The 26799-nt window shown below is 47.9% G+C and overlaps 1 protein-coding gene across 1 annotated transcript in view; it reads left to right on the forward strand.

The window, feature by feature from the left end:
- The window catches only part of fdxr (ferredoxin reductase), a 35589-nt gene extending 14679 nt beyond the window's left edge, over positions 1-20910 (forward strand). The window contains exons 9-12 of the mRNA XM_038776904.1: positions 6481-6680; positions 14506-14677; positions 16885-17058; positions 20532-20910. Coding sequence (XP_038632832.1) covers positions 6481-6680; positions 14506-14677; positions 16885-17058; positions 20532-20662 — 677 coding nt within the window. The 3' untranslated portion in view covers positions 20663-20910. The remainder of the gene's footprint in view (positions 1-6480; positions 6681-14505; positions 14678-16884; positions 17059-20531) is intronic.
- Positions 20911-26799: the final 5889 nt, after the last annotated feature.

Genomic DNA, 26799 nt, shown 5'->3' on the forward strand with positions numbered 1-26799 from the left:
TTCTATTATTGATCACTAGGAGAATGAAGAATCCACCAGATTTCCAATGCAGATATCCCATTTTGACAGGAGTGCAGACTGAAGAAAAAAGCTCTTTATCAATGCAAATTGTTTCATGTTTCCAAAGCACTTAATTAGGTGAAAGAATTGTCGAACCTTCACTGGGTTCGTCGTACAAGTCTTGAGGCCTATGGTCTTGGAAAAAAGTCAGGTTTGAAAAAGAAACAACTTGTGCTAAAACTGCTTCTGTTTGATGCGTTGAAAATCTCAATTGCGGGAGACCGTACTTAAGGCATTACTATGTAGCATGCTTTTGATTGGGCATTAATCTTTGGTAAATGACATGCGCTTGCTATCTACCCATGTGATAACTGTTTTCATGGATGCACAATATTTTGCAATAATAATGCATGCAAGCAGGAAGGCCCTACTCACCGATCACATCGAAGCGCATACTCAAGGCGAACTGTACAGACTTGTTATGCAAGATAACGTACTTGCAATGCTTAATTTCTATTTGATTACGTATCTGTGCTTCGAGTGAGCAATATTCATCAATGTCTACTTTTGATTTTGTTTAATCATGCATTTTGTGATCGGAAAGGGGCACTCTCGTTCTGCTATGGCCACGTGAGACCAAACAAAAATGCTACTATAATTAATCAAAATTGGGTGGAATTTCCACAATGCGTTGAAGCACATCAATATTTTTGTGGGAATGAAAATTCAGGGCACATTTCTTTCTTTTCCCCAATCCCCTTTGAAATTAATTTGCTTTAGACCAGAATTAAGTGTTCCAAATTCTTATTTGGAATTATAAAATTATGATCTTATCAACTCTTATCAATTTAGACTCTCATGGCATTCTGCAGGTGGCAACATATTTAATGGATAGTTAAAATTAAAATCTCCTTACTGTGAATAAAGGCTGGGGAATCTTGTTGAAGCATGGACAAGGTCTTGTCAATGCAAAGCCACTCTGGTGCAATATTGAACAATGGCCTAGCTGAATCACAGAAGGCATACATAGAGCAAATTAAGTCATGAGCTCTTGTTTGCACTGTGCGCCGTTGCATTCTCCACATTCGAAAGTGCAGCCCTTTGCCAATGTAATATCGATAACTAGTTGCAGCCTGAGCAGTACCGATTGCTTGCTGCATTATGAAATGTGAGTACACTCTGTTGCTAAAAGACATTAGTGAACCAGCTGGAATTTTACAACTATCTATGATCGTAATGGTGACCATGAAACTATCGCAGATGTTATTAAGTATTTATTTATTCTCCTTTTTCACATTTTCTCCTCAATTTACACCCACTAACAATAAACTATAATCAGTAACAAATATGCCAATCCCCAAAGCAATAACGAGGATCCCATCCTCCCACCAAACCCAAAACATTCACCCACGTGTTCACATAAACAACTGACAAAAAGGAATCAGGAATCCCCCATAGCCCCCATTAACACCCATCGTGTCGTCGTCCCCCCCCCCCCCAACTAATGTTCGATGTTATCCAGTTCTTGAAAGTGCATAATGAATAATGCCCATGAATTGTAGAACCCCTCTGTCCTTCCCCTCAGTTCAAACTTAACCATCTCGAGCCAGGGCACAGCGTGGAGAGGCTGCTCTCCAACCCATCAGGATCTGCCTTCGGGTGATCAACGAGGCGAAGGCTACAACATCTGTCTCCACACCCGTTTCCAACCCTGGCTGGTCCGACACCCCGAATATGGCAACCCGGGGGCTCGGGTCCAGTTTCACGTGCACCACTTTAGAAATTATCCTAAAACCCTCCTTCCAGTAGTCCTCTAGGTTTGGACAGGACCAAAACATATGAACGTGATTAGCCCCCCCCCCCCCCCCCCCCCCCCCCCGCAACGTGCTCACACATCCTTCATAAATCGGCTCCTGCTCGCCCTCGTGAGGTGTGCTCTGTATATCACCTTCCTGTGTATCAGCCCCAACCTTGCACACGAGGTGGAAGCATTTACTCTCCGGAGCACCTCACACCAGAGCCGCCCCTCCATATCCTCTCCCAACTCTTCCTCCCACTTTGCTTTGATACCTTCCAGTGGTGCCCTCTCCTCCAAAATAGCTCCGTAGACCGCTGACACAGCCCCCCTCTCTAGTCCCCCTGTCGTCAGCACCTCCTCCAGCAATGTGGAGGCCGGCTCCTCTGGGAAATTCTGTATCTCATTTCTAGCAAAATCTCGAACCTGCATATATCGAAACATTTCCCCTGCTCCAGCCCATACTTCACTTCCAGCTCCTTTAATCCTGCAAACCGACCCTAAGAATCAAATCCTTTCGTGTTTTAATCCCCATCTCCTCCCAATTTCTGAAAATTTCCATCCCATCTCCCTGACTCAAATCTGTAGTTCCCCCGAATCGGCATTTCCCTTGACCCTACCCCCAACCAAAAGTGTTGGCGGAACTGCCTCCAAATTTTCAATGAAGCTACTTTCCCGGAGCTATCGGGAGCGGGGCCGTTGTTAGTGCTTTCAATCTTGACCCCCTGCACAAACACTCCTCCATTCTGACCCACTGGGAATCAACCCCTCTTACCTAGCTCCGCACCTTCTCCACATTCGCTGCCCAGTAGTAATACATCGGGTTCGGAAGGCCCAAACCCCCTGCCTGCCTTCCCCTCTGTAGTAGCACCTTTCTAACTCTGGCCACCTTCTCTCCCCATATGAACGATGTAATCCTTCCCTCAATCTCTCTGAAAAAAGCGTTTGGCAGGAAAATCGGCAGGCATTCCGTAGAGTCCCTGCCCTACGGAATGGCAGCCACCCACCCCTGCCCCCACACCTGGCTGAGATACTACAAAATATTCACTCTTGTCTAAATTCATCTTGTATCCCGAGAAAGACCCAAACAGTCGAAGCAGCTCCAATATTCCCCCTATTGACACACTCGGTCGACACCCTCTGCTCTATCTCCCCCACGCACTATTCCTTTCCCTACCCCAAACGTCTTAATGCGATGGCCAACGGCTCAATCGCGAGTGCAAACAGCATGGGGGGGACATAGGACATCCCTGCCTAGTCCCACGGTGGAGAGAAGTATCTTGAGCTGATGTTGTTTGTGCGGACACTCTCCCTCGGCTCCTTGTATTTACCCAATTCACAAATCTTGGTCCAATCCCAAACCGCTCCAGAACTGCCATCAAGTACCCCCATTCAACCCGGTCGAACGCCTTCTCAGTGTCCAGTGCCACAACCACCTCTCTTTCCTTCCCCTCTGCTGGTGCCATAATGACGTTCAATACCCTTCTAATGTTTGAAAAGAGCTGCCTCCCTCTCTCGAATCCCGTCTGATCTTCACCTATCACCTTCGGGAGGCACTCCTCCAGCTTACCCGCCAGTACCTTCGCCAATATTTTTGCGTCCACATCCAGAAGTGATATGGGCCTATACGACCCTCACTCTGTCGGATCCTTATCTTTTTTTAGCAACAGGGAGATTGATGCCTGCCCCAAGGTTTGTGGCAACACCCCCCCCCCCCCCCCCCCCCCAGTTGGCCCTGACCTGTACAACCTCTCATGAAATTCCTCAAAAACCTTGTTAATCAGATCCGGCGCCACTACCATCTTCCCTGCCCTATCCCTCACCTGTCCAATTTCCCTTGCCGCTGCCTCCCTCCGGAGATGACCTGCTAACAGCCTTCTCTCCATGTCCGTAAACTGCACCCCTAGCTCGCCTCAGTTGGCGCACTGCCTTCCTGGTAGATAGTCGGTCAAAGCTCGTCTGTACCTCCCTTCCTCTTTTCCAGCTTTACTGGGTCCCCATCCTCTCCATAACTATCCCAGGCATTATTAATTGAATTTAAATTCCACCAGCTGCTGTGGTGGGATGTGAACCCTTGTCCCCAGAACATTAGTCTGGGTCTCTGAATTATTACACTGGCAAATCACTATGCCACCATCTTTCCACTTTGATATCTGTGGCTATGCTAGGCAGTAATGCCAGTTCTTTTGTCTCAAATCCAGGCTGCATATCATTGCAAAACATTGCAGAGGTAGTTCAATATCTGCTTTGCATTTCTTCAAATCAGTGGCACTTTGTTTGGAACCATTCCTCTGATTTTCAAGCTGATGCACCAAAGGCATTCCTCTTGTTTGAAGATCTCTGTACCATGATAAGGTCACCAACCCCTCTGGCATAGTGAGAGATTGTTAATATGCAGGGACTCCGGGATAGAGGATGGTGAGGTGGTCCACCATCCGTTCACACTTTTTTTGTTGAGGAACTCTGTGATGGCCTGGAACTGAGATGATTGACTTCCAACAACTGCAGCTATCTTCCTTTGTGCTAGGTATGACTCCAGTGGAGGGTTTCACCCTGATTCCCATTGACCCCAGTATTGCTTGGGCACCTTGATGCCATACTCGATCAAATGCTGCCTTGATGTCAAAGGCAGTCACTCTCATCCACCCCAGCTTCCCCTTGGAGTTCAGCTCTCTTTTTATCCATGTTTGAACCAAGGTGAAGTAAGGACAGAAGCTGAGTGGAAATGGTAGCGTGAACTGTTTTGACCCCTTCCATCACTTATTAATGATTGAGTGTAAACTAACGGGACGATAATTGGCACAGTTAGATTTTAGGATGGGGATAGTTGTGGAATATCCTCCAGTGAGTGTTCAATTGTCCACCACCATTCATGACTGGATGTGGCAGGATTACAGACCTTGGTTCTGATCTGTTGGTTATAGATCTCATTTAATAAGTTGCTGAGTTAATTGCAAAGGCAATGTACACTCCAATGTAAGTATAGGATTCAAATGTTGGTATTGCATTGTCAAGGTGTAATCTATAGAAAACTGGGATAATTAAAATTATAGTGTTGGGAACAAGCATTTAAATATAAATGTCTATTTCACTATAACTGTTTGAAGCTGAAGACCGTGGCAAATGTAGGTAACTTGCTTTGTTTGAACGTAACATCACCTGATTGCAACGGTAGCACAGTGGTTAGCACTGTAGCTTCACCGTGCCAGTTTTGATTTACAGCTTGGGTCACTGTGTGTGTGGAGTCTGCACATTCTCCCCGTGTCTGCGTGAGTTTCCTCCGGGTGTTCCAGTTTCCTCCCACAAGTCCTGAAAGACGTGCTTGTTGGGTGAATTGGACATTCTGAATTCTTCCTCGGTGTACCCGAATAGGTGTTGGAGTGTGGCGACTAGGGGATTTTCACAGTCACTTTATTCCATCATTAATGTAAGCCTACCTGTGACACTAAAGATTCTTCTTATTATTTCAAGGAGAAAAATATATTTTTTTAACTTGACCATCCTTAATACCATGATTCTGTGGTATCCAGATTTATAAGTGGGATTGACACTTTGGCTTCATTCTAGGAAAATATCTGCTCATTAAAGAAGAAAGTTTGGTGAGACTCTGTTGTAAATCTGGAATCTCCTTTCCACAATGTTTAAAGGCAGATGGTTTAGGCAACTTGGAATCCGTGGGGTGTTGGGGAGGGGGGTGGTTGCACGGTTGTGCAAAAGAATGTAAAGGCACCAGGCGTTTAAATGGGTATACTACACACAATGACATCATTTTAGAGAGGGAATTACCTGGGACTACCAAATTATGTGTTGCATTTATAACTAATGGATCATCGAACAGCACTCCTGTCTAGAAAGTAGAGGCTAAAAGATCCAGACAGGTACTTAGGGCGAAATTCTCCGCCCCCCACGACGGGTGGGAGAATAGCGGGAGGGCCTTCCCGACATTTTTGCCGCCCTCCCGCTATTCTCCCACCCCCCCCGCCGAAGTCCCGACCCGAATCGCTGCCGCCGTTTTTTTACGGCCGGCAGCGATTCTCAGCTGTTAGATGGGCCGAAGTCCCAGCCGTTTCCGCCGTTTTTACGAACGGCAAACACACCTGGTCTTGCCGTTCGTAAAAACGGCGTCACAAACTTGCTATTAATAACCATGGCACCGATTGGCACGGCCGTGCCAAGGGTGCCATGGGCCCACGATCGGTGGGCACCGATCGCGGGCAGCGGGCCCGATGCCCGCGCACTACTTGTCCTTCCGCCGCCCCGCAGTATCCATTCGCGGCTGAGGGGCTGAGGCGGCTGAGGCGCAAAAACGCGATGACGTCACCCGCGCACGCGCGGGTTGGAGTCTTCCAAACTGCGCATGCGCGGCTGACGTCATATGACGCGTCAGCCGGCGCTAACTCCGGCAAGCAGGCTTAACGATTTTCGTTAAGCCCGTCTTGCCGGAGCCTACGGCGTCGGGCTGCTAGCCCCGACCGGGGACCAGAATCGGTCCCCGGTCGGGAAGGGGCGCGCTGCCGTAAAACCCGCCCGGGTTTACGGCAGCTTTACGATTTCTCCCGTTTTGGGAGAATCTCGCCCCCTATCTTTAACCGATTGGTCCTTGCCTCTCAAAAGACGCTTTTGCCTGTTTTAGTCATTAAGAAACCATTTGACCTTAATATCTTTACTAAATTCTGTCTTTCCAGACTTGCCAAGACCAAGGAAGCGGCTGTCTGAGCTTATGATAAAAACTGCTCTTGACAAGCCTTCTGGGAATGAAGCTGAGCGCCGAGCAGCAGCCAGCAAAGAATGGGGCCTTCAGTTCTTGCGGAGCCCCATGGAAGTTATACCCGGTAACGATGGCAAGTGGGTAGCTGGGATTCGGCTGTCTGTTAACAAACTGGAGGTAGATACTGCTTTGGATTCTGTGTGCCACATCTGCGATGCATCCAGGTTTAGTAGTGACCTTATTTTGATGGGCATGAAACTAGGATTCATAATTTACATGGTTTATTTGGGTTGGAGGACAGAAGTGAAGGCAAATACCACAGCTTTACCGATTTGTAATTGGGTAATGCTTACCACACTGCTGCACCTCTGGCTTCCTCTATTTTGGCCTCTTGTGATTGCTGCTCCTTTGGCTATGCCTGCAGCTCTATTTCCTTAAATCTCTATAACTCTTACCCCTCTCTCCTTTTTAAAATGCTGATTAATACCTACCTCTTTGACCAGGCTTTTGGTGACTTATCCGCCTGGGAACTTCAAGCAATAGGAATAGGAGTTGGACATTTGACCCTTGAAGCCTGTGCTGCTATTCAACAAGGTCACGGCTGATTTTAAAAATTCTGCCTGGCAGTGAAGGTTGCTAGCATGGCCAGAATTTATTGCTCGTCCTTCATTGCTCTTGACAGTGAAGGTGTGCTACTACAGTAGTCCCCCTTTATAACGCGGGTGTTGGGGTCCAAGACAGCCACCCGCGTTGCAACCGAGCCGCGGATATCCATGATGGGGGTTTTAAATTTATTTAAAAATCTATGCATGCGCTTCCCCTTGTGAGTCTACGGGGGGGGCGGGGGGAGAGGTCAGACCCCCGTAGACTCACAATGGGAAGGGCTAGCATAGATTTTTAAATAAATTTAAAACCCCCATCGTGGATCAAATTAAAATTTCAGCGGCCGGCTCACTTTGATCCGGAGAAGGAAGCTGCTCTCACTGAAATCAGCCGGCCGCTGAAATTGACACTGGCCGCTGCTCTCTCCCTCCAATCCAACTTTTAAGTTTTAATGTTTCTGATTGGAGGGAGAGAGCAGCCGGCAGTGTCAATTTCTTTTTTTTTCCTCCGGTTTGCCCCCTCTTCCCCCCCCCCCCCCACATCCTCCAACTAGACCCCTCTCCCCCCACACCCTCCGACTCGCCCCCTCTTCCCCCCCCCAACACCCTCCGGCTCGCCCCCTCTCCCCCCACACCCTCCGGCTCATACCCTCTCCCCCCACCCCCTCCGGCTCGCTCCCTCTCCCCCACACCCTCCTGCTCTCCCCCACAGCGTCCGGCTTGCCCCCTGTCCCCCCCGCACCCTCCGGCTCGCCCCCTCCCCCCCTCTCCTCCTTCCCCCCCCCCCCCTCTCCTCCCCCGTCCCCCAACACCCGCAGGGCCCCCCTCTCTCCTGCAACACCCGCAGGGCCCCCCTCTCTCCCCCACACCCCTAGGGGGGTCTCCCCCACACCCGCCCCCCTCTTTCTCCCCCCCCCCCCCCAACACCCGCCCCCTCCTCTTTCTCCCCTCCCCCCCCCCCCCCCAACACCCGCAGGGCCCTCCTCTCTCCCCCAACACCCGCAGGTCCACCTTCTCTCCCCCACACCCCCAGGGGGGGTCTCCCCCACACCCACAGGGGGGTCTCCCCCAACACCCGCCCCCCCCTCTTCCCCCCCCCAACACCCGCCCCCCCCTCTTCTTCTCTTCCCCCCCCCCCCCCCCCCCCCCCCCCAACACCCGCCCCCCCCTCGGCAGTGTCAATTTCAGTGGCCGGCTGATTGTTTCAGTGAGAGAGCAGCTTCCCTCTCTGGATCAAAGTGAGCCGGCCGCTGAAATTGACACTGCCCGCTGCTCTCTCCCTCCAATCCAACTTTTAAGTTTTAATGTTTCTGATTGGAGGGAGAGAGCAGCCTGCAGTGTCAATTTCAGCGGCCGGCTCACTTTGATCCAGAGAGGGAAGCTGCTCTCACTGAAATAATCAGCGGGCCGCTGAAATTGACACAACTGACAGTTGGGGTCCATAAGCCCCCCCCGCGGTATATCGCGAACCGCGGTATTGCGGTGGGGTATAACGGGGGACTACTGTATTTTGGATCTATCCTGCTCTGTCTTGATTTCCTTGGTACCCAAAAATGATCATCTAATGTGACTCTGTCTCGTATAATTGGGTAACACTTCTGTGAATTTCCTTGAGTCACTTTGCATTTTATTAAGGCATTTGTGGCTTTATAATAACAAAAGATACAAATATAAATGTAAACACACCATTCCATCTCTTCTCACTGTTCCTGCCGAAACATAACTAACCTAACCCCTCCCCTTATTGAATCTGCTAACAGTTTAGTTTCCCCCAAAGAAGTCAATGGCACCTCCGAACGAATTCTAACACTGATTCTCTCAGGGTGAACTTAATTTTCTCAATCCTGCGAAAACCAACCATGTCGCTAACCCATACCCCTGAGTCACTTGACTATGTTTTTTTTAATATAATTTTAATTGGAATTTTTTACAGAAAATATAAAACATAACGACAAACAATGAAATGCAACAAAATAACCCATAATAACTGTAACACCCCCAGACCGTATCGACGCATGTACCCCATCCCCCAACCCCCCAACCCCAATGAACAACAAAAGAACTTAAAAATAAATTTAAATTAAATAAACAAACATAGTCATTGTCCGTCCGTCCCCCCCTCACCCTTTCCCTCCCCCTCCCCCCCGGGTTGCTGCTGCTACTGTCCCCGTACCCTATCGTTGAGCCAGAAAGTCGAGAAAAGGTTGCCACCGCCTAAAGAACCCTTGTACCTCGTGGTATACCTCGTAGGAGGGAGCAGCCACGGCGCCGTTACCAGGGCCCCCAGGCTTGTATCTCCACAGGACGCCCTCTCCATCTGTTCCATGCTGCCCCCTCCCCCTCCATTACCCACTTGCGCACCATCGACACATTGGCCACCCAATAATACCCCGAGAGATTGGGTAACGCCAGCCCCCCCCCCCCCATCTCTACCCCGCTCCAAGAAGACCCTCTTCACCCTCGGGGTCCCATGCGCCCAAACAAAGCTCATGATGCTGCTAGTCACCCTTCTAAAAAAGGCCCTAGGGATAAAGATGGGCAAACACTGAAAAAGGAACAAGAACCTCGGGAGAACTGTCATTTTGACGGACTGCACTCTACCCGCCAACGATAGCGGCACCATGTCCCACCTTTTAAATTCCTCCTCCATCTGTTCCACCAGCCTGGTAAAATTAAGCTTATGGAGAGTCCCCCAACTCCTGGCCACCTGCACCCCCAGGTATCTGAAACTCTTCACTGCCCTCTTAAATGGGAGTCTCCCAATTCCCTCCTCCTGATCACCCGGGTGTACTACAAATACCTCACTCTTGCCTAAATTTAACTTCTAGCCCGAGAAGCCCCCAAATTCCGCTAACAGCTCCATCACCCCCGGCATTCTCCCTTCTGGATCCGCCACATACAACAGCAGGTCGTCCGCATACAGCGATACACGATGTTCCTCCCCACCCCGCACCAGACCCCTCCATCTCCCTGACTCCCTCAACGCCATAGCCAAAGGTTCAATCGCCAGTGCAAAGAGCAAGGGGGACAGGGGGCACCCCTGCCTGGTCCCACGGTAGAGCCTAAAGTACTCCGATCTCCTTCCATTGGTAACTACACTTGCCATCGGAGCCGCGTAGAGCAGCCTCACCCATTTGATGAATCCCTCCCCGAATCCGAACCGCTCCAGCACCTCCCACAGGTACCCCCACTCAACTCTATCAAACGCTTTCTCCGTATCCAGCGCCACCACTATCTCCACCTCCCCCTCCACTGCCGGCATCATAATAACATTTAGCAGTCTCCGCACATTCGTGTTGAGCTGCCGTCCCTTGACAAATCCTGTCTGATCCTCGTGTATCACCCCTGGCACACAGTCCTCTATCCTGGTGGCCAGGATCTTCGCCAGCAACTTAGCGTCAACATTGAGGAGCGAGATAGGCCTGTATGATCCACACTGCAAGGGGTCCTTATCCCGCTTCAGAATCAGAGCGATCAGTGCCCGCGACATCGTCGGGGGCAACGCCCCCCACTCCCATGCCTCATTGAAGGCTCGCACCAACAGGGGGCCCACCAGATCCGCATACTTTTTATAAAATTCCACCGGGAACCCGTCCGACCCCGGCGCCTTACCTGACTGCATTTGTCCAATCCCCCTGACTAGCTCCTCCAACTCTATCGGCGCCCCCAGCCCCTCTACCAGCTCCTCTTGAACCCTTGGGAACCATAGCCTGTTCATGAAGCTCTCCATCCCCCCCTCTCCCCATCGGAGGTTCTGACCGGTACAGTTCCTCATAGAAGTCCCTAAAGACCCCATTTACTTCTGTCCCCTTCTGCACTACATTCCCACCCCTATCCGTCACTCCACCAATTTCGCTAGCCGCATCTCGCCTGAGGAGCTGGTGCACCAACATCCTGCCCGCCTTCTCCCCGTACTCGTATACCGTGCCCTGCGACCTCCTCCACTGTGTCTCCGCCTTTCTGGTGGTCAACAAGTCAAATTTGGCCTGCAAACTACGCCGTTCCCCCAGCAACCCCCCCTCCGGTGCCTCCGCGCATCTCCTGTCCACATCCAGGAGCTCCCCCACCAGTCTCTCCCTCTCCTTCCTCTCCCTCCTTTCCCTATGGGCCCGGATGGAGATCAGCTCCCCCCGGATCACTGCTTTCAGAGCCTCCCAGACCATCCCCACCCGGACCTCCCCCGTGTCGTTGGTATCAAGATACCCCTCAATACTTCCCCGGACCCTCCTACACACCACCTCATCAGCCAGCAGCCCCACATCCAGGCGCCAGAGCGGGCGCTGGTCCCACGTGTCCCCCATCTCCAGATCAACCCAGTGCGGAGCATGGTCTGAAATCACTATGGCCGAATACTCTGCATCCTGCACCTTCGGGATCAATCCCCTGCTCAGGATGAAAAAATCTATTCGGGAAGAGACCCTATGGACATGGGAGAAAAAGGAATACTCCCGCGCTCTCAGCCTCCCAAACCTCCAAGGATCCACCCCTCCCATCTGGTCCATAAACCCCCTCAGCACTTTGGCCGCCGCCGGTCTCCTACCCGTCCTTGAACTGGACCGGTCCAGTGGGGGATCCAGCACTATGTTAAAGTCTCCCCCCATGATCAGGCCCCCTGCCTCCAGGTCCGGAATGCGGCCCAACAAGTGCCTCATGAAGCCGGCATCATCCCAATTCGGGGCATATACATTAACCAGCACCACCTTCTCTCCCTGCAGCCTACCCTTCACCATAATATATCTGCCCTCCTTGTCCGACACCACCTCAGCCCCCTCGAACGCCACCCTCTTCCCCACCAGAATCGCCACCCCCCGGTTCTTCGCGTCCAATCCTGAGTGAAAAACCTGCCCCACCCACCCCTTCCTCAGACGAACCTGGTCCGCCACCTTCAAGTGGGTCTCCTGGAGCATAGCCACGTCCGCCTTCAGCCCCTTCAGATGAGAAAATACCCTAGTTCTCTTAACCGGCCCATTCAGCCCCCTCACGTTCCAGGTAATCAGCCGGATCAGAGGGCAACCTGCCCCTCTCCCCCGCCGGCTAGCCATAGCTTATCAACTGCTCACCCCAGGCCAGCTCGCCCCGCCTGACCCGTTTCCCATGGCGATAACGCCTCTCCCCGACCCCCCCGGCCCACGCCAGCTCCTTCCTGGCCATTCCAGCAGCAACCCGGTATTCCCCCCACCCCCCCAGGCTAGGACCCCTCCTAGCCGCGACACACCCTCCATGGTACTTCCGTGAGTCAGCTGACTTCTGCTGACCCGGCAGCTCCTGCCAAAACTCATCTCCTCCCGGCATGGGGTCATCCCCCTCTTGCCACACCTCCTTGGCACTGCTTCAGCGCAGTAAAGAAAACCAGTAGAGGCCACACCCCCACCTCCAGCTCCGCCCCCCCCTGCCCCGCAGCACGGACAACCAGAGGAAAGCCCGCGCTTTCACACTGCCACACCCCACCCTTCTGACGCAGCTCCTCAAAATCCAGTTTCACCCCAACCCCCAACCCCGTACAGAAGAGAACATATAAAGCACATACCCCCAACGTTCCCCACATACCCCACACCCATACCCAACAGACAAACCCACCCGGAAACAGAGCAAAAAGAAAACCAGCATAAAAAAAACACGTGTCAAAATTGAAGAACAGCAACAGCGAAAACAGCAACGGCCATAGTGTGTCCCCAGACCCTAGTTCGAGTCCAGTTTCTCCGCCTGTACAAAGGCCCACGCCTCCTCTGGGGACTCGAAGTAGTGGTGCCGGTCCTTGTATGTCACCCACAGACGCGCAGGCTGCAGCATTCCAAATCTGACCTGCTTGGCATGCAGCACCGCCTTCGTCCGGTTGAACCCGGCCCGCCGCTTTGCCACCTCCGCACTCCAGTCCTGGTAGATTCGCACTACCGAATTCTCCCATTTGCTGCTCCTCTCTTTCTTGGCCCAGCGCAGCACACACTCCCGGTCACTAAATCGATGGAACTGCACCAGCACCGCCCGCGGGGGTTCATTTGCCTTAGGCCTCCTGGCTAGCACTCTGTGAGCTCCCTCAAGCTCCAGGGGCAAATGGAAGGACCCCGCTCCCATCAACGAGCTCAACATCGTGGTCACGTACGACGGGAGATCCGACCCCTCCGCCAGGCCCAGGATCCTCAAATTCTTTCGCCTTGTGCGAACGTCCAGCTCCTCCAAGCGGTCTTGCCACTTTTTGTGAAGTGCCTCGTGCAACTCCACTTTCCCCACGAGGACCACGGCCTCCTCCTCCCGCTCAGCGGCCTGCTGCTGCAACTCCCTAATGGACACCTCCTGGGCCGCCTAAGCCCCAAGCAGCTTGTTGGTAGTCGCAGTCAGGGAGTCCAGCAACTCAGCCTTCAGCTCCGCAAAACAGCGCAGAAGAGAGGCCTGCTGCTCTTGCGCCCACTTCCACCAGTCCTCGGGTGTTCCGCCGGCCGCCATTTTGTCCTTCTTCCCTCGCTTTTCTTGGGGAGCTGCTGCAGCTTTTTCCTTTGCCCCACTCCGGGTGAGCACCATAAATTATGGGGAATGTTCCTCTAGACACCTTCCTCCACCGGGATTCGTCGAGACAGCGCCGTTTGGGGCCCTCAAATCGGCCCAAAAGTCCTTAAGTAGCGGGAGCTGCGGTAGCCGCAACTGCAAAGCCGATTTTCTGACCGCTCCACTCCTAGTCCAGGCCATCCACCGGTGGAGAATCTGAGAAGGAGTGTTCCCACACGGGGAAAAGTCCAAACAGCACCACTCCAAGCCCTTAAAAGAGCCCCAAAGTCCGAAAATAGTGGGAGCCACCGAACGTGCGGCTTAGCTCCGCATCACCGCTACCGGAAGTCCGTCTCCGCTTCTTCAATGGCCTTGGTGAGATCTTTTCACCTTTCTTCCCGCTGCTGCTAGAATTCAGCTTTCACAAAGGCTTTCAGGTCAGCTTGAGACCTATAAGCTGGCCCTTCCCCCGCTTGCATGCTTGCAGAGGCTTTTGTTTGCTGCTGCCTCAGCCAAATCTTGCACTGTTTCTGAGGGTCTGATAACCAAGAAACATCCTATTCCTGGGGGAAAATACTCCTTGAACATTCACCCACGCCTTTTCATCGAAATTCCAACCCGTGCTGCCCAAAAAAGAGCTCTTTTCTGCAACCTTAGGCAGGAACTGCCTCTGTGTGATCACTCACTCCATGATGCACACCGGAAGTCCCGTCACTTGACTATGTTAAAGACACTGCATAACTTCACAATCATGTATCAAATGTTCGTTTAAATGCTGCTTATTTTTGTTCTTTTTGTAACTAAACAATTGATGTTCCAATTGAAGAGTGCTTTATTCTGCATCTTCTATGCTGGAAGACCAGGCTACTGAACTTGTATGTGTTTGGTTTGACTACTGGAGAACTTTTCCCTTCTCTGAGGGTTTAGGAGAGTCTGCAAAGTTCGTTCAGACAGAAGATGTTGAAGACCTGGAGTGTGGATTAATGCTGAGCAGCATTGGCTACAAAAGCTATCCAATTGACCCCTCCGTTCCATTTGATCATCAACAAGGGATTATTCCAAATAATTTGGGCCGGGTCCTGCATGCACCAGGTTAGTTGGTAGCTATGTAGAGCTTGTTCTTAAGTGACAGCCCATCAGCGTCCGTAGAGAGGGGTTTCAGGTACGGACCTGTTGTCTGAACCAGAGTGCAGGCAGGAGGCTTGCACATGAATCGTTAACCCACTTAACTTACACAGATGCTGTAAGATCTTCTGTGCATTTTCAACATTTGCAGTTCACTATCTCCAAGACTCCCAAGAATGGGCCCATCTCTTTGCATTGTATTGGCCTGCTTTAGTAGTGGTGAGCAAGTAGTACACTGTGTTAATGCTTTAACTATTCCTACTGCGATGTTGTACATCAGAACATATTCTGCATATAGTTTATTGCACTCAGGGCAGCATGGTAGCACAGTGGTTAGCATAGTTACTTCACAGCTCCAGGATCGCAATTTCGATTCCTGGCTTGGGTCACTGTCTGCACGTTCTCCCAGTGTCTGCGTGGGTTTCCTCTGGGTGCTCCAGTTTCCTCCCACGGTGTCCAAACATGTGCCATTCTAAATTGCCCATAGTGTTCAAGGTTAGGTGGGGTTACAGGGATGGGGTGGAGGTGTGGGCTAAGGTAGGGTGTTCTTGCCAAGGGCTAGTGCAGACTTCATGGGCTGAATGGCCTCCTGCACTGTAAATTTTATGATTCTATGATTTGTGGGTTGCTGCACATTTTAATTAATAGTATGATTTACACACGCGCACACACACCTGGAGAAGCTTGAAATTAGACTAAAATTCTGTGGTTCCCTATTGTGTTTGTGGCGACTTTTGATTTATAGTGAAGAAATTCAGCTGTAGAACCTTTGTAGGCTGTTTTGTAAATGGGATTCATATCCTCAAGGATTTGCTGTCATTTCTCGAGGGTTACAGAACTGATCATATCGCACAAATCAAGGTCATTTTGGTAATCTGAGGCCTGCAAAGTCTGACCTCATGAAATTCATGTCATGGGAACAGCCTGCAGCACATAGCACTGAGGGGTTTTTCTTTTGCAGTGACACAGGTTGAAGATCGCTCCACTGCTACACCAGCAGCATAATTAAGTTATCCAGTTATTTATAGTGTAAACTTTCATTTTGGCATGAATATTAATTAATTGGCAGCTTGGAAACATGTGCTGGAGGAACTTGCAATATGGCAGAAGTATACTCAACAAGCAGGGACCAAACATCATCAAGAAGCCAGTCTGAAGGTCACTGACTTTGAACAGATGTAGACGTTTAGTTATATGTTTCTGCGCATCTAACTGTTGACTAGTTTACAAACTTTACATTGGACATTATCTACATTTGTTTAAGAAACGTATATCTCATCAGAGCACCAGTGTACTGTATCCTTTTCACAATAGACTATCTTCATGTAAATTTTAAAACTCTTGCTGCAACTGTTGAAGGTGGAAAGTCAAGACTTTATTTAAAAAAAATATTCTGGCAGGTGTTCAGGATAGTGTGGCTAAGAGCACTTCATGATAAATGAAACCATATTTTATTTCCAATCTAATGTTACTTAAACTTTGTAGTTCATAAACTTTGCATATTAGCCTAAAGGCTATATTGCTGAACGAATGCAGAGATTTTTCAAAATTCAAATCCCACCCTGACTTTAAAAGAAATAATTTTCTCAACCCCCTCATTTTCCCCCCACCACCCCCCTCCAAAAGAAAATCAGGAGATTTAAAAAGCTAGAATCTGTAAAAGTAACCATGATGATCTTAAATTGTCACTTTAATGAAAAACAAGCCTGTCTCAATAATGGTCTTTCAGGAAAGGAAATCTGCCAACCTCATTTGGCTCAGCTTAAATGCGATATCAACCCAAATTCAATTGTGGTTGATTCTGAAGTGCTGCTTACTGAAAAGTGACCCAGCAAACCACTCTGTTATAATAAGGAGGGAGCCTAACCCTGTACGACAGTTAGGGGTGAATAATAAATTCTGGCATTGCCAGTGACATTTACCTCCTGAGATTAAACAAACTTACATGTTATGCAGGTAGGTATTTGCAAGGTGGATGAAGTAGAAATGTTATTAGATGTAATTGGTCATGGTAATTCAGTGGGCTTGCTGAAGAAGGAAAGGAAATGTATAATTGAATCTCTTTTAAGCTAATAAGGTGGGGTTTGAGCATATTTATATTTTATGTATGTGAAATAATTCTCGATAGGTTAGTTATGTTTTTTTCATTATCTTTGCTCTTCCAACCTTCTCAGGCCTTTACTGCAGTGGCTGGGTGAAAAGGGGACCAACAGGAGTTATTGTGACCACTATGCATGATGGCTTTGAAACAGCGGTTTCGGTGCTGGAGGATGTACGGTCAGGAGCACTGGATGTGTCTGCTTCAAAAGGAGGATATGAAATAATGGAGGCTTTGCTTAAACAGAGAGGTGTGTAGTTTGAAACACATTCTTCATAACGTATTGAGCAATTCTAAAAGATATTCCTCCATATTGTGGCCAGAAATACCTCTTTTCTGTGATTTATATAATTCAGTCTCGAAACAGTAACACACATGCAAGAACATAGGCCGGAATCCTACAGGTCTGCTGCCTCTGGAAGCAGGATTCCTGATCAGCCGCAGAATAGTGAGTTGGGCCAAAATTGGGATTCTGGCTGGGTGTCAGAATCATCACGAGTCTCCGAGCCCGCTGACCATAACGGGATACCTCCCCATGAGGGCAGGAACATACAAACCGCTAATAAGCATTCATGTGAATGTGGGCTGAAAGCCCGGTTCACCACCTGTCCACCTCTACGCCCCCCCCCCCCGTCCTCCCTCCCCCCCCCCCCCCCCCCCCCCCCCCCAAAGACACACAGATCCAGGAGTCATGCTGATGTAATTTGGTGCAAGTATTGAGGAACGTGACCTAGCAGCTTGCAGTCCCAAGGGTGGAAAAGGGGGTAAGTACCCTCCCAAAAATTACCTCCTGGTGGTTGTTCATGTGAGATGGGGGGGGGGGGGGGGGGGCAGTGGAGTTTGGAGGTGCTCAGTAATGCGATCCGCATGCAATGGGGCCATTTGATTATCTCTCCATCTGTAGACTTTAAACCTTTTAGGTAGTCAATTATTTCATAGAAATTAAAGTTTTCTCATAATAAAGTGAAAGTGTTCACATCTGTATCCCTAAACCCTTTAAAATGTCCGTCAGTATGCCAAGTTAAGGTGTGTGAGATTAAGGTTAAAGCAATATCTTTAAAGTGGTGGAAACCTTTTGAAGTGGTTTTCACACGGTCAATGTCATTACCTTTTTTTAAGAAAATATTTTATTAAAGCATTTGTAATTTTCACAGTTTAACACATTAACATTTGACACATTAACATTTCTTAAACAAGTGTGTGGGCCAACACATGCAAAACACCTAAAAAACAGTAAACAACGTCTCCTACTACCCCAGACCTATCCCCTAATTTCCCTGTCCTTATCTAACATTACCATGCCTCCTGTTTTCACATGTACCCTCTCTTCCAGGACTTCTGACATAACGTCCACAAGTCCCAGCCAGAATCCCCTCCATTTCGGACATGCCCAAAACATATGTACATGGTTCGCTGTAATACCACCACACTGCCCATCTCTATCCTCCCCCTCCTCAAATAACCTGCTCATCCAGGCTGTGGACCACTTGAACTGGATCATGCTAAGCCTGGCACACGACGAGGGTGAATTGATTCTCGTCAAGGCTTTTTCCCCACAGTTCAATTTCCAACTCTCCTCCCAGCCCCTCTTCCCACTTCCTCTTCACCTCCCTGATAGGGGCCCCTTCCCCTCCATCAACTCCTTGTATATCTCTGAAACCCTCCCCTCTCCAACCCCTGTTTTTGACATCACCTTATTCTGTAGTCCCCTCGGGGGGGAGGCGAGGAAAGCTTGGAACCTGCCTCTGTACAAAGTTCCGCACCTGAAGGTACCGAAACCCATTCCACCCAGCAGCTTGTACTTATCCTCTAATGCCTCCAAGGTCAGAAAGCCCTCTTGGATGAATAGGCCCCCAAATTAAGCCCCCATCCAACCCCCCCGGGGTTGGTTGTCACAGATCGGTGACCACGCTGACGCCCAGTCAGCATGTGTCATTGCTTTTCAAAGTATAGAATTCTGCGTGTATCCTAAGAAAGCTGAAAGCTTTGATCTGCATTGTTTATATTCAGTTTTCATGTCCCAATACCTGCTGAAAGGTCAAAGCAGTTTCAAAGGAGAGATTCAGATTGTTTATTTATATAGCTCTGCAGGGATCTATTAACTCAGGGCAACAGGTGTTTTCCTGACCAGTTTTATTTAAGGCTGCCTTTTTGTTTTCAAGTGCAGCTTGATTGCCCTTTCTGTGCAGATGAGAATACTTCCACTTTATTCTGAAAAAACATTAAATTTTGCAAACTGCTTGACTGTTTAAGACCGCAGATGGGGAGGAGAAGCCAAATGAGACCCCCCCTGGCAACCATTGTTAGAAGGGTACCCCCTTGCTACCCCTCGGACTGCAAGGTGCCAGGTTGACACCGCCTATGGGAGGATTTGGGGAGGAGTAGGGCGCTGGACTGGAGTTTCTGAAGGAGGCCCCTTGCCAGCGATTAGGGTGGGGCAGCAGTTTTTTTTAGATCGGAGGGTCTTTTAAAAATATCTCTCTAATCTGAGGTGAGGAACATGGCAAAGATTAGGTCCGTCCCCGTCTCTCTTCCCTCCCCCCCAGTTGCATTGTGGACCCCAGTGTGCCATGGAATAGCAGGAAAAGCAAATTTCAATTTCAGAATGCTAGAACATGGCACATGGGGATAGCTTCCAGTGGGATTCTCTGGTTTTCACGCTGCAGGAGCACATAGTCATGTTCCTGGAGAATCACACCCATAGCCTCAATTTTTGTTCTGTGCTTCAGGGGAGAACCAAATCAGTTTGATAAGGAATTTTTTTTTGTGTGTGTGCTGAATCTTGGTATCTTTTGAATCAAAGTGCTGATTCATCACTTAGAGATTTGGGGGTGAAAAGCCACATGATTTGAGAAAGCTAAACTCCTAAAGACGCAGTTACCCAGAGTTAGTGCATAATACCAGTAGGTTAGTATTCTTGTCTCTGTTCAGAAGGTTGAGGGTTTACTGCAGGATTTGCACACCTAAAATGATGGACTATCATAGTGCTGAGGGCATGTTGCAGCACTGGAAGAACTGTCCCTCTAGATGAGAGGCAAAACTGAGGTCTCAAAACTCTGTTCTAATGATTCGGGAGGATATGAGTGAGCTCATGAGATTACTTGAAGAACAAGGAGTTCCTCTGGGGGCAGCACGGTAGCATAGTGGATAGCACAATCGCTTCACAGCTCCAGGGTCCCAGGTTCGATTCCAGCTTGGGTCACTGTCTGTGTGGAGTCTGCACATCCTCCCCGTGTGTGCGTGGGTTTCCTCCCACAGTCCAAAGATGTGCAGGTTAGGTGGATTGGCCATGATAAATTGCCCTTAGTGGCCAAAGTTGCCCTTAGTGTTGGGTGGGGTTACTGGGTTATGGGGATAGGGTGGAGGTATTAACCTTGGGTAGGGTGCTCTTTCCAGGAGCCGGTGCAGACTCGATGGGCCGAATGGCCTCCTTCTGCACTGTAAAATCTATGTATCTATGTCCTGACCAGATTTTCTCCCTCAACCACAAACACTCCATTGGTTATTCAATTCATAGATATTTGTGTGATCCTACAATGTGCCCTGAAAATCATTAATTTTACTTTCCTTGACATATTCTGCTGTTAGTTAAGAGTATAATGCACAACTATTTTATAATCTGTTTGTACGTTACTGTGGCAAAACTAATATTCTGAACTGATTTTTTTAAAAATAAGATTTTTGTGGATATGTATGTAACTGGGTTTTAAAATCTGGTTCTAGGTATACGCCCAGTTTCATTTTCTGGATGGGAAAAGATTGACGATGTCGAAGTGGCAAATGGAGAAAAAGCAGGCAAGCCCAGGGAGAAACTGCTTGATGTGGAAGAAATGATAGAGGTGGCCAGTCAGTGAAGATGAAGATGTCCACACTTGAGATCAAATGTTACACAGATGAGATGTGTTCCATCCATTCTCGGCACCTGGTTTAACGCAGAACAGGTCTTCCGTGGTCCTGTCTCAACAGGAAACTAAGATTGATCTGAATGAGGAAGCCCAATTCGTCAACCTCGAGTCACCCGTGTCGAAACACCTACTGTTCCCTTTATGAATCACTGTAATAAGCTGATTCTTAAACAAGTTAAATTTTTGTCTTTGCTGAAGTTCGTTCCCTGCATGAAGAACTTGTCAGTCCTAAATTTGAATTTTGTCAGTGTGGAAATAGGCCCAGTTCTTTCCTCTAATGTTTATGTTGAAGTGTTATCTCTAACTTGTTGTTTCTGTGTGCCATCTACTCTCTTGAGCCCCTTTTATCAGGTTTCCCTTCCGATTGGAGGAGTCCAAGTTTCTTCTGTTTTTCTTCCATGAGAGCCACTTTATATATGATTTATACCGCATAAAAGCATTGAGTTGCAGAACATGGTCCTTAAAAGCACCAGCAAAAATCCTGATAATTATAGTCACTGTGAATCGCAGAATAATACAGAGCAGAAGAGGCCCTTCAGCCCATCAAGTCTGCACTGACACATGAAAAACACCTGACCTGTCTATCTAATCCGATTTGGCCCATAGCCTTGAAAGCTGCTCCCTATCCACCCTGTCCATGCCCCTCAATCAGGTCGCCTCTCCGTCTTCTCTGCTTCAACGAAAACAACCCAAAGCTATCAAATCTCTCCACAACTTAAATGTTCAATCCCAGGCAACATCTTGGTGGATCGCCTTTGGACTTCCTCCAGTGCAATCACAACTCCAACATGACCTCCCTGGGCTTGTCTCGATTGATAAAGGCAAATTTGCCATATGCCTTTTTCATCACCCTATTCACCTGCCCTTCTACCTTCGGAGATCTATGGACAAAAATACCACAGTCTCTTTGTTCCATGGACCTTCCCAGTGTCATGCCATTCATTGAAAACTTCGTTGTCACATTACTCCTTCCGAAGTGTATCACTTCACGCTTTTCAGGGTTAAATTCCATCTACCGCTTTTCTGCCCATTTGATCATCCCATTCATATCTTTCTGTAACCCAAAACACTCAACCACCTGGCCAATCTTTGTCTCATCATTATGTCTGCATGAACAACACACATGTGACAGGTCATCTAGGTGGGGGCCAGTGTATACTCACCTCTGCAGCGCAGGCCAATCTCGACATTGGTGCTATCTGTCCTTGGTCAACCCCTCAACCTCCAAGGCTTGTTCTCCGTAGGGGGTGAGGACTCTGATGTCCAGCACCTCACCGCCCGTCTGGCCCTTTCCTGTAAATCAGTGGAGCTTTTTCATAATCCAGCCAACGTGCACAAGAATCTGTACTGTTCTTGTGATTTGAATACGTTTCTTTATGTTTTGTGAAAACCTGAGCACATCATTTTAAGGTGTGGTCCAGATAGAGCCCTATTATTTCTGCATGGCATCCTTTGACATCTATGATTTAACATCATAATTCCACTTGCTTTGTTGGTTACTGCTCCACAGTGACTGGAGGTGTTGAGTACTGAATTTGCTAACTACCCTGGATCTTTCAATTTCACCTCGCGTAACTATTCTGACACCATTGGAACGGTGTGTATGTAATCCATTTCTTAGAATGGTTGCACATTCCACTCTGTTTCATCTGCCACCTATCACAATCCTGGTCCAGACCCCAACAGTTGCTAGGGTACCGGACAGAAACCCCAATATTTAATTTAATTTGTCAGACTGAGGTGAAAGGATACTTCGATCCAGGAGTGATTCCACGCACAAATAGGGATATGGTATATTCAAACAAACTTTATTACTAACACAGGATTACCCATTAAACAATGTTTAATAGTGACAATGAAACACTAACTCCTAACTGCTATCTATTATAACCACTCGAACAAAAACCCCTCTTAGGTCAAAATCAAATAATTTCCCATTATTTGGGAAAAAGCTGCATGTCTGTTCAGATCCTCGACTCAAACTGAACTGAAACTGAAACTCAACACCTGACTGCTTGAGCCCCCCCCCCCCCCCCCCCCCCCAATCAAGGCCACACTTGGGCAGTTTTCCTGCACTGGGGAGCCGGGTTCGCCAGCAGGATTGGCTCATCATAGATCCGGGCACCATTAACAACTGCTCCAATCTCTGGATCCCGTCCTGCTTTCATGATGACCCCCTCCCCCACCCCCTCCAATCTTTTTTTTTTGCCCCCTCACCTCTCTTTTCTTGGGAATGGCCCCTGAGGCCCTGACCTGTAGCAGTGCCAAACTTGAACCTAGGCACCTTGGCATTGCGAGCCTGGCAGTGTTGCCTGGGTTCCACAGTCAGAGTGCCAGGGTAAAACCCTGCCCTGTCCCCTATTACCAGAGGGGCGGGGGTCTCTAATAGCCTGCGAGACTCTCACCACGAGGTGCCACCACATCTGGTCCACGCTTATGGAAACCAGTGCTAAATGGTGCCTGGTTGTGGCCTCGCAGATGCGGCCGTTGACTCCCAGGTGCATGCAGCATCCGGATGTTTAAGTATCATTTTCTGGATCATGCCCGTCCATGATCATATGAACAAAGTTCCAATAGCTTAACATTTACAATGTTTTAATTGTCCATTTTATAGCCACAAAGCCTTCAATTCAGATTTTTTTTAAAATTACTGCAGCAGCACATACTAACCCAGTCTTTTAACCTTACTCACCAAATACATATATATCTGAAATTCCTAGATTCATCGCACGCCGTATTGCCCATTAACCCATTGTCTAGTTCATTTTGCTGTCCTTGGCTGCCGTGCCAGACTTTACTTGGTTCCCTCCTTTTTTGATCAGATTGTATTGGCTTGGGCCCAAAGACATTTTTTGTAAATAAAGGACATCAGGGGCCCCCGTACAATGCAGGTCTACTCTTCTTTGTTCCTCCCGTCTGAGCCTAATGAAGCACAATTTGGTAACCCTAATGAGTCTGGATTTCTACTTCTCTCCCTTTTTAATTTAAACATGTACTCTGGTTTTTTTTTTTAGAATTTAAAGTGCAGAAGGAGGCTATTCGGCCCATCGAGTCTGCACTGGCTCTTGGAAAGAGCACCCTACCCAAAGTCAACACCTCCACCCTATCCCATAACCCATTAACCCCACCCAACACTAAGGGCAATTTATCATAGCCAATCCACCCAACCTGCACATCTTTGGACTGTGGGAGGAAACCGGAGCACCCGGAGGAAACCCACGCACACACTGGGAGGATGTGCAGACTCCGCACAGACAGTGACCCAGGCCGGAATCGAACCTGGGACCCTGGAGCTGTGAAGCAATTGTGCTATCCACAATGCTACCATGCTGCCCTTCAAAGGTTTTCAACCTTTAAACAACTACAACTACTACTTTGTCTTTACTATTTGTCCCATCTCAACCCAGTCCCCACCTATTCCGATATAGTTCAGCTTTTGTCGTTATTACCACAGATGATTGGAGGTCTTCCTGTCCACTTAACTAATCTTTCCATAGAAACCTTCAGTTTACCTCTTATGCCAGGCAATCGGCTCTTCAATGATTGCTGAATTTTCGTTTCCTTATTCGCAAGAGCATTCTGAGTATTAATCACTTTTTTGCGAAGACGTGCTTCCTGTTATCTGTCCTGGCCATACATTATTTTAGCATTCATGTTTCCATGTCTTAAACGCTTCCATGTCTTGGATTTATGATTAAGTCAGTGGGAGCTGCTCATAACTCATCTTGCATTATGATCTGTTCTGCCCATGCCTACCTAATGTTTGGTAGAGAAAATGTCTTGGTGAGAAAATCATCCATTTCTGATCTTTCTCTATCTGAAGGTCCCCTTCTCTTTCACTCAAGATTGAAGATTCTTACTGTTTTCTAATCTTTCCTCATAACCAGAGAGTTTAATCTCGGAAGTGGAATGTTTATGCACCTTTCGTTGGACACAAGTGAAATCCAGAAAAATTGCAACAGATCGCAGGATGTAAATCAATAAATAAGTGGAGGGACTAGCTGGGAAGTAGTTAATATGCAAGTAATGTAAACCAATTTGTGTATCCTACTATATTTGCTATACATGGTCAGTGCAAAACCTAGTTTTGCATGTTTTTTAAAAATCCAAATTTGTTGGAACGAAATTATATCATCTGATTTGAATCGAATCCACCCAAGTGTGCTGGTAAAAATATAGTGGAATAAACGTGTTGTTATTCCTCAGTTCTGCATTATTTGATTTAAAAAATGGTTAACGGGCATATCCTGTAACTGCTAATTAGACCTGTAGGGGTCAAACTACAATTTTGAATATAGAAGATATTAGAAGATTTATGAATCTGTGGGTTGGGGGGGGGGGGGGGGGGGGGATTTTTCAATGGGAATGCAATTTGTTAAAGGTTAGATTTGAATTAGTTTCGAATGGTAGCTGCTTGATTAACAAGTTGCAGATTAGTGATCGAGATCGTAAGCTCCGGAGGTAGTTGATCTTAGCAAGTTAGCATTGAGGTTACTGCTGGTTTTTCCATCCAAGTTGTGTGCTGCAAAGGCCCAAACGTTCCCCTTAAGGAAGATATGAAAGCAATTTTAAAATGTAGAAAGGTTCCTTTACAGATTAAAAGCAATCTAATTAAACCCCAAGATAAATGGCCGATATAGACCTTGAGAATAAAGGCAACACTTTGTTTTCAATAAGAAATTTTACCACTGAGTTTGGGCCTTAAAAGGTCAACAGTATTATTATGGTTAGTTTAGTTAACACAGTTAAGCCATTTTACTACTACTGTATAACATTGAATTTTTGTATAAATTTCTCAATTTTGAGTTGAGAGGTTTTTGGTGTCTTGCTAACTCGTCACTGCTAACAGTATGTCTACATGTTGTGTAAAAATGCCAAAATGTACATAATTTATCATGTATTCTGGACTGCAACAAAAGTGTGAAATAGTTTTAGAGCGTTTCACAACATGGTTTGCAGAAACACTCCCGTCCCTAATAACCTTTTACTACAGAACAGTAGAACATTGTAATCTCCTCTTGGTACTAGGGCTTTCAGTGTGTTGGACATTGCCCTTTCGTGGAGCCCGGACCAGCATTGAAATTGAGCCAAACCGACAAAATCGAGTACTTTGTGTCTGCTGACTGCTGTGTGCAAATAGGTAGTTTTTAGTTCATTTCTGGTGGAGATTTGCCAACAGCACAAAATAGCTCTTAATTTGGCATTAACTTGCCAGTCTTGCCCATAATGCCTGAAGTGAGAAATGAAAATATCGCACTAGTACAGTGGGGAGCCTATCCTGAGGATGTGGTGACAGTCCCTGCAGTGCAGTGAAGGGAGTGTTATGTTTTTTGTTGTTGTTGCATGTAACAGACGATACCTGACCGTGGTGCTTGATAGATACAGCGGGTACCCGCAAGTGGTCCATTGTCTTATCATTATTCAGGTCCCTACCCAGAGTTTCTGATTACAAACATTCTACTGAGGAAAGACAGAAGACTTTACAGCATGGAGAAGTAAATCCAGTGGGGCTGTATGGCTGAGCCAGACTTTCACATGCCTGAGAAGCTCCATTGCGACATTAGAAAAGGTTTAGGAACAGTGAACGAATCTGTGTACACGAGTGGGTGTTTGGGTGTGTGTTGTACACCGTTTTGATTCTGATGCATTGGCGAACCTGAACTGACTAGCTACATGTTTTTTTTAAAAAGTAAACAGGTTCAATTGGCTGTTACAGACATGCATTAGCTTCAGGATTCCAGTTTGGAAGGACTGGAATGTTTGTTGTGGTGGGTCACTAATCCATTTAATAGAATGGTGAAACATTTGAAAAGGGGGTTGCTGATAAAAGTGCTGTGACAAGTAGACCAGAAGTGTAGGTGATTCTGATTTCCTTTTGCAAACCACCATTGACTCTTGAGTAATCCCATAGGCAGAACTTTACGTTGCCTGGACAATGTACTCCTGATCTGGAAACGCGTTAAATAGAACGAGAAGTGTTGGGTGTGCTTCCCGACCTTATCAGGCACTCGACAATCAAGCAGACAATTTAGTTCATTGGGGCCAATTGTGTGCAATGTTACGTGGCCCGCCTGCATTTATGATTG

Source organism: Scyliorhinus canicula, chromosome 18 (assembly GCF_902713615.1).
Source record: "Scyliorhinus canicula chromosome 18, sScyCan1.1, whole genome shotgun sequence".
NCBI lineage: Eukaryota > Metazoa > Chordata > Chondrichthyes > Carcharhiniformes > Scyliorhinidae > Scyliorhinus > Scyliorhinus canicula.